Here is a 9,123-nt window from a genome sequence, read left to right on the forward strand (position 1 = left end):
ACTTAGAGAGTATTGAGCATTTGTAATCTTTGTGATTATAGTGAAATCTTCTTGGAAGTGCAAGGGGGACTGGACTACTTCCGATTTGTGGAAGGAACCAGGATAACTGCTTGTGTCTTGCTTTTCTTTTCTCTGCTTTGATCTTTTCCGCTGCATATCTGATTCTGATCATTTCATCAGAAGCATTCACAAACTGCTTCTGAAGTTTTATCAGAAGAAGTATTTTTAGAGAGAAAAAGAAAACACAATTCAACCCCCCCTTCTTGTGTTTTTCACACCTTCAAATTAAAGTACCACTTTAAATTCACACACAAAGTAGAAGATCCTAAAATACATCAAAGTAACAATGTCAATATAATCAATTGTGTTAGAGCTTACAAATAATTCCTTTTTTCCTTAAGTAACTTAGATGTCAAAATTTGATCTCTCTAAGTAAATAAGTGCGGAATCTTTACCTCAAATACAACTTTTACATATTACAATATACCTATCAACAATTTTTTATTTTATAAAAATAAACGATATTCATTCATTCAAATTGATAGAATATATCGATACAATACAAATCCAAATTCACTAAAAACAAAAGGGATTAATATGTGAACAAACTCACAACATTCATGTTAATAACATAAAACGGAAAAGTACCTATGCCTACAACAAATATGACTAATATGATTATATTCATGTCTCAAGAATACTCATGTCTCAGGATCTGCAACGTTGACGACGCCAAAGTCATTGTCATTGATGAATATGCACTTGCTCAAAGCTAATATTTGAGCATGAATCAAATAAACATCGCACTAAGACGGGAAATCAAAAACACATCACACAAAGACGAAAAATCAAAACAAACAGATTCGTTCAGAGACGACGAAATCACAAAAACAAATGAAAGAAAACAAAAAATATGTGAAATCGCTTATTCAATTAAGATAGAAGAAAAAATAATTCGAAAAGATGATTTTTGGGTCAAAATTGACCCATAAATAACCACTCTAAAAAGAAGAAGAAAAGGGGCGGCTAGGGTTTGAAAACAAGATAAGAGAGAGAAATACTACCTATCAACAAGTTATGATCACATGAATTATATGGATAATACATGTGAAAATATAAGACAAAAAGTAATATCTTTAAATTTAGGGTTAATTAAGTTTTTAGTCCCTATAAATATTCACAGTTTTGTTTTTAGTCCCTACAAAATAAAATCACACTTTTTAGTCCTTGTGACATTTTCCTTAAGCATTCTAGGGACCAAAACTGCTGATGGAATTTTTTTACAAGGACTAAAAGTGCTGATGAAAAATTTTATAGGGACTAAAAATGTTGATGGAAAATTTTATAAAAACTAAAAATGTAATTTTATTTTGTAGAAACTAAAAACAAAACTGTGAATATTTATAAAGACTAAAAACTTAATTAACCAGGACAATAAAAAAAGAAAGGTATGCTTATCTGACACTGTTTGTTATGACTTATGACTTATGAGAATGAGTAGTATTATTGTTAATTTTGGTAATTTATTGTGTTTGAAGCATGCAATTCCAAAATTAGGAACCTTCTTCATTCAAATACGATAATAAATAGGAGGAAAGGTAGTTGTTTCGTTACTCCACAACTCTGTCTGTCTTCTCGTGCCCTTTCCTCCACTCTACCACCCACTCTCTTTCTCTTTCATCATCACTCTCTTTCTCTTTCATCATCACTCTCTCTACCATTCTCTATATATATCTAACTATTGCAATTCAACTTTCTCTTCCATCTTCTCGGTTGGTTTCTCTCTACAACCCACACTCACACTTAGCTCTGCATGTTCATTTTCGTGTAAAGATCACAACTTTACATCTGGGTGGTAAGAAAAACTCGATTACCCTCTGTTAATTATGTGTTTATGTTTGTGTAATTTAATCTAATATTCTAATCTGTGCTTACAGTTATTTCATGTCACACCCATGATTAATTTATTCCCAAATTTGAATTCTTTGCATTGAAAGTTCCAAAATTTCTCTTTACATTTAATATTTTTTTATAGTATTTGGAAGCTCTGTGTGTTTGATTTGTGTTAGGAAATGAGAAGAACTAGCTAAGATTGGAAAATTGAGTTTTTTTTTCGTTTTGCTGAATTGAACTTCTGCTTTTTTTTTTTTTTTTTTTTAAAAATAAATACAGTTATTTTATGCCATACATATGATTGATGAATTCCCAAATTGGAATTCATTGCATTTTCTCAAATTTCTGTTTACATTTCATGTTTTTTTTAGTGAAGACCCAATTTACTCACTTCTAATTTAGTCACTCAAAAAATAATACTCAAATTAGTTGCGAACATCGACTCTTTGATTTATTATGACAGAGGGACTAATGTCAGTGGACTAGTTTGAGTGTTATTTTTTTGTCGGGGACTAAATTGAGCGGCGAGGAATTTCTGAGGACCAAATTGGATTTTACTCTTATTTTTTTGTTCTTTAATAGTAATTGAATATAGGAAAATATTTCGATATCTTTTATTGATCATCAACAATATATACAGGAATTACAATTGCATAATGGGAAAACTAATTATGCCCAGTTATGCTTAATCAATGTAAATATTCTTTTGACTTTTATCTCATTAGTGTACAATATTTGTTCCAAATATAGAGTATATGCTGTTATGTTCTGTCATTAAAAGCTTTTCCTGTTTGATTTGTGAAGGGAAATGAGAAGAACTGGCTAAGCTTGAGAAATTGGTCTTTTTTGGTTGATTTGAACTTGGGTGTGAATGTGTGATGCAGTTCCCTTCACTCTCTAACTTGAATGTTTGGAGGGTTTCTGCAACTATGACAGTTTGGACATTTTTGTTGCTCACAATACTACTACTGAAGAGTGATGTAGCATATTGTAACTACTTGGTTGGTCTTGGAAGCTATGACATTACCGGTCCTGCAGCTGATGTTAACATGATGGGCTATGCTAACACAGAACAGATTGCATCTGGGGTTCACTTTAGGTTGCGGTCTCGTGCTTTTATTGTTGCAGAGCCTAAGGGTAATAGACTAGTGTTTGTTAATCTTGATGCTTGTATGGGTGCACAGCTTGTTACTATCAAAGTACTTGAGAGGCTTAAAGCAAGGTACCATGATAGTTACTTTTATATATTATTACAATAGATTGACTATCAAGGAGATTTTTGATAATTTCTGCTAAGTAGTATAGTTTTGTTAATGCTTTGAGTAACATGCAATTGACCCACATATAATACAAGGTAAACCTCTTTATGATAAACCCATAAGAAATTGACCTTTTCAGAATAGGATTCCATGTATTCATGCAGTTGTCATCTTAATCGTTGGATGAAGTTTAGACGGCTTATATTCCAAATTGTAGCTGATTTTGTGAAGTAGAATATGAGCCATCTGATTTTCGTCCAACAACTGTTATCCCATGCCTATGTGAGCGTAACTTCATGATTCTCTTGATGCAGCGAATTTTGGTCCAACCTTTTCCTGAATCCCATTATTGTGGGAGTTCTGTAGCACGACATTGCCCCTGTTTTTACAGTCCTGACATCACATTTTAATTTGTTTGACAGATATGGTGACGTATATACAGAAAATAATGTAGCTATTAGTGGAATTCACACCCATGCTGGTCCTGGGGGGTATCTCCAGTATGTTGTGTATATTGTAACATCTCTGGGATTCGTTCGCCAGTCATTTGATGCCCTTGTTGATGGCATTGAGAAAAGCATAGTTCAGGCGCATGAAAATCTCCGCCCAGGATCAATATTTGTCAACAAGGGTAAGGAATGACTTAGCATTTGTTTTCTTCCTTTAAGTATTTATAATGGATAAATTCAATGTTATTTAATAGTGGGAGTTTTGCATACTGTTGATACATTTCAGAAAAAGATGAAAATATATAGGAAGCAAGTTGCTCAGTTTTAGCTTTACATTTCCGTTTCAATTGTCTATGATGTGTGCATTCTTTACCTTTTTTGTTCTCTCATAATCTTTGTGTAAGAGATGAAAAAATGATGCCACAGTCTTGACTAAAACCAGATGAGAAATTGATGTTCCCCTGACCTCTATTGCACTTGCACTTTTGATGAAAGGCGTGTCTGGTGTCCAAGACCAATACGACACTAACACATGTCATTACATTAAATTATTATGAGTATTGATGTGTTAGTGTCTAGTGGATGTATCAGTGTCAGTGCTTCATAGCCCCCCCTACTTGTATCATAGAAATTGAGATACCCTGAAAAACTATACAAAGACAAAGAAAATGAGTGTTACAAGATGGTTAAATTTCTCCCCCCTTTTGGTGATATTACATGGTTGTAAATATGTCATCTTCATCTTGCAGGAGAGCTTTTAGATGCTGGTGTTAATCGCAGTCCCAGCGCTTATCTCAACAATCCTGCTGCAGAGAGAAGCAAATACAAATATAATGTTGATAAGGAGATGTCTCTTTTGAAGTTTGTTGATGATGAATGGGGTCCTTCGGGAAGCTTCAATTGGTTTGCTACTCATGGTACTTCAATGAGTCGTACAAACTCATTAATTAGTGGGGATAATAAGGGTGCGGCTGCACGATTTATGGAAGACTGGTTTGAGCGAAAAAGTTCTGTAAGAAAGGATTCTGTTGGATTTGAAGATGACGGCTTACCTCGAAGAATTTCAAACATAATTCCCAGTCTTCATGATAATCGTAAGCTTTCTTTAATGTATTTGGCTGCAATTCTTCAGTCTTGCTAAAATAATTGTTCAATTATTAATTGATAGTATGTTTGGAATTTCCGTGTGAACAAATCAACGCACGATGAGATGGACGCTAATAGTTTAGGCTTCATTCGATGTGAGCAAATACTGTGAAAAGTGAAAACTTAGAAAACTAATCACACACCGATTCTTTTTTGGGGTGATAAGCAGTGTGGTAGAATTATATTTATGCAGTGATAAATTGTTTAAAATATATAGTATATCTGTTCTATTGTTGTTTTGATACTTACACGTTATAACCATCTATTTTTCTTTCTTGCAATTGGAATGTGCATCAACTTGAACTAACTTTGTTCTTTGGTGGTGTGTTGGGTTGCATCATACAGTTACACAACTTCACAGTTCTGGCGTTAGTGTTTTTATGTTTACTTATCCTCTTAAAGCCTCAATGTTGGTTGACTTCAATGGAATTGTCCGCAAAGCATACTTGAATGATACCTTACTTTATATAAGTGATAATATTTAATGAATTATATTTTCTTGGTTATGATTTAGGGGATATCTGATGTCAATATTTAATAAATGATTTTTAATCTCACATGAAATTTATTGGTATAGATCATGAATTACTGGAACTTGCTGCATCGTTCCAATCTCCTCCTGGTAGACCAGCGGCCAAAACTTCAAGTGTTGCTAGACGTGTAAGAGGTGCCCTTAGACAGGTTAACAAACCTAGATTTGTATCTGCATTTTGTCAATCAAATTGTGGTGATGTTAGTCCGAATGTACTTGGAGCCTTTTGTACAGACACTGGATTACCTTGTGACTTCAATCACAGTACATGTGGGGGGAAGAATGAGTTATGCTATGGCCGGGGACCTGGGTAATTATTTATTACATACTTTGTTTTCTGTAGTTTTGGCAAATTTACATAATTTCTAGCGATTACTATAAATTACCTCTTGCTGTAACTAATATTGCAGTTACCCAGATGAATTTGAAAGTACACGTATTATAGGGGAGAGACAGTTTAAAAAAGCAGTGGAGCTATTCAATGGAGCATCTGAACAGATTAAAGGAAAGGTGGATTTTCGACATGCCTACCTAGATTTTTCCAAGCTCGAGGTAAATGTTTCTAGCAATGGAGCTTCAAAGGTAGTAAAGACATGCCCTGCTGCAATGGGATTTGGATTTGCTGCTGGGACAACTGATGGACCCGGAGCATTTGATTTTAAGCAAGGTGATGATCAGGTAAGAAATGTTTTTATATCATATGCTTACCAATTATCCTAGACTTGTATTCTTATATATGCTTACTTTTTTGTGTGTACCAGGGGAACCCTTTCTGGAAACTGGTCCGTAATTTACTGAAAACGCCTGACAAGGAACAAATAGCCTGTCAGCAGCCAAAGCCTATTTTGCTTGATACTGGTGAAATGAAGCTTCCATATGATTGGGCTGTAAGTTACCCTTTTATGCTGAATATTATGTCTTATAGTCACCAGGCTCAGATTAGTTATGGTTAATTAGGAAAAAAAGAGAGGGAAGATTAATGGTATAGAGACTGTTTTTAAGAGGTTGTTAACTTCCACTCAACATGAATATTTATTTTAGTAAATTTGTAATGGCAGAGCATTGCATGACCTGATCTTCTCGGCATGTCCACTTTAGTAAATTCAATTAATTTCAATGAATTTTTTTTTTTTTTGGAGAGTACTATACATCAGTTATTATGAATTTTTTCCAAGACATGTATTTGATGACTTCCATATGTATGTCTACATTTTTTTTTTTCTGTGGTACAATATGATTTATGATCGCATTTACTTATTCTGATATCTTTCGTTGTGTTCCTTGCAGCCTACTATACTTCCAATCCAAATCCTTCGAATTGGGCAGTTTTTTATTCTTAGTGTACCAGGAGGTATGGTTCTTAATTTTTTGTAATTATGTAATTTCCGTCCTTTACATTTTAAAATGTTAAGTTTCAAGTGTCGACGACCTTGGTCTAATGAGTAGTCTGTAAACCAAATCAATGAAAAATAGTGTACCATACATTTTTAGCTGTTGAACGTCTTTAAGAATGAAGAGACAAGAATATCTTGAACTATTCCTGATCACGATATTTTGACTATTTGGGTTCCAGCACTACTTTTTGCAGTTCAAATCATAGCTGCTTGTTAGTTGCTCGAGTCTTTTTCAATTTTTTATGTGAAAACAAATTTCTTTAAGATCCAATGTACTCCAAATGTCTTGTTTAATACATTGCAGTGCTATATGGCCATTTTTCTTTTCCTTGGAAATTTGTGATTACTATGTATGCATAGAAGTGTTTGTGAGACAATCCAAGTTGTCCTATCACCTATGTATTTCTTTGGGTGCTTCATGCTTGTTGTAATTGTTTTAATTCTGACAGAATTCACAACAATGGCTGGGAGGCGGCTTCGTGATGCAGTGAAGACAGTGCTAAGCGGGGACAAAAGCTTAGGTAGCAACATTCATGTTGTTATAGCAGGGTTGACCAATACTTATTCACAGTATGTGACCACATACGAGGAGTACGAGGTGCAAAGATATGAGGTCAGTTGTAACTTTTGTGGAAAGCGACATGAACCTTGTTTAGATTGCAGTAGCAAGAGAAAATGAAACATTTGTTGAAACTCTGAGTGATGCTTATTTTTAATATCAAATAAGTATCTTTGTATTGGCACGCAGAGATGGAGACCTAAAAGAAATGACAGACCTTCCTAGCATATAGAATACTTGTATTTGTCTACTTCTGTCTATCCTAGTTCTACATGCTTACATGATTCTACATCCTTGTGCTGCCTATGAAGCAATATTGGAAGGCATATTGAAATGTTATATTATACGTTGATGTCTCGACAAAGATGATAGTCGCAGACCTTTTTCAAAACTCTTGAAAATACTGTTCTTCTAGCATATGACTGTTATGTACAAAATTCAATTATTCATGTTGTTACTTGTTAGGGTGCTTCCACGCTTTATGGTCCACACACATTGGATGCATACATTCAGGAATTCAAGAAGCTTGCACACGCTCTCATCAACGGCCAGCCTGTAGAATCAGGCCCGCAACCACCAGACCTCCTGGACAAGCAAATAGGCTTACTAACACCAGTAGTGATGGATGGAACCCCTCTTGGTACAAGTTTTGGGGATTGTAGCTCTGATGTGCCAAAAAATTCCACCTTTAAGAGAGGTGATACGGTTTCTGTTACTTTTTGGTCTGCTTGCCCTCGAAATGACCTTATGACCGAAGGTACATTTTCACTGGTGGAATATCTCCAAGGGAAGGATACTTGGGTTCCTGCTTATGACGATGATGATTTTTGTGTGCGCTTCAAGTGGTCAAGGCCTTTCAAACTCAGTACTCACAGTAAAGCCGCAATAGAATGGAGAATACCACAAGATGTAGCTCCTGGTGTATACAGAATAAAACATTTTGGAGCTGCAAAGGGTTTATTAGGGTCAATTCGTCACTTTACAGGTTCATCTAGTGCATTTGTAGTAGCACACTAAAGGAAGGGAAGCACACTGATTCTTTCTACAAGTTCAACGGTCTTAAAAAAATTTGTTATTACTATACAATTTGGGATTTATTGTACTTAAGTTTATTAGAATACATAAATTAAATCAAGGTTTGATTGAACCACATGTCCTTTGTTATCCAGAAATTTTTATTTGCTTTTCCATTTCACAAATTCTTTACAGATAACCGATTTCATTAAATCTTTTTGTGGGCTTTGGCTAATATTCACAAGTAAGAGATATGGTGCATCAATAATTTTAACCTTTTGCTTCATCTATCCATAGTATGGTGCACCATTTACACATAATAATTCTCCTCTCTCAGGTCAAGTCCTCTTTTGAGGAAGAATGCTGTATTCAGATTCTAAATAATGAAATTAAACACCTCTTCCAGCATTGATGAACTATATCATTGGATCAAAAGAAAATTATGGCTCATAATATATGGGCACTGTATAAACTTATGAAACCACCGTTTGTATTTTACTCAACAATGAAGCATTTCATTCTTAAAAGATTAATATTAAAGTCTATACAACCCTTGCTTACATCACATTGTTGAATCAATATCTCAGTTAAGTAGAAGTTAATTTTCTCATTTGTGCTTGCTATCCATCACCCTTTTTGGGATAGTTTCAAGGCATCCTATTTACATGGTAACTAAAGGACCATTTATGTAGCATCATGACCGATCAATTTTGCTAAGATTGTTTTTTGTTGTTGAGAAGTTCAGTACTAATCTTGATACCACAATATTTTGAACTATCCCTATTTAAAAAAAGATCCTTACATCACATTTTCTATTATTAGTCTTAGACCGATAATACCAACCAAAGGTTGAGTCTAGTTAAAATGACTAGTCTCC

At 34.4% G+C, this 9,123-nt stretch overlaps 1 protein-coding gene across 2 annotated transcripts; it reads left to right on the top strand.

Annotated features, from left to right (window-relative positions):
• Positions 1-1,560: 1,560 nt before the first annotated feature.
• Positions 1,561-8,384, top strand: LOC11437412 (neutral ceramidase 2). Of its 2 annotated transcripts, XM_024783955.2 has the most exons (11): positions 1,561-1,855; positions 2,534-2,587; positions 2,698-3,115; positions 3,575-3,783; positions 4,351-4,695; positions 5,325-5,589; positions 5,690-5,957; positions 6,041-6,166; positions 6,567-6,630; positions 7,123-7,286; positions 7,698-8,384. In XM_024783955.2, the coding sequence occupies exons 3-11, from the start codon at positions 2,772-2,774 to the stop codon at positions 8,247-8,249; spliced, it is 2,337 nt and encodes a 778-aa protein (XP_024639723.1). In that variant the 5' UTR covers positions 1,561-1,855; positions 2,534-2,587; positions 2,698-2,771; the 3' UTR covers positions 8,250-8,384. The 2 variants fall into 2 exon arrangements, with proteins under 2 accessions (XP_024639723.1, XP_003617915.2); XM_003617867.4 differs by lacking the exon at positions 2,534-2,587 and having other exon boundaries at positions 1,605-1,855.
• The last annotated feature ends 739 nt before the right edge of the window (positions 8,385-9,123 follow it).

The sequence above is a fragment of the Medicago truncatula genome, chromosome 5 (assembly GCF_003473485.1).
Source record: "Medicago truncatula cultivar Jemalong A17 chromosome 5, MtrunA17r5.0-ANR, whole genome shotgun sequence".
NCBI lineage: Eukaryota > Viridiplantae > Streptophyta > Magnoliopsida > Fabales > Fabaceae > Medicago > Medicago truncatula.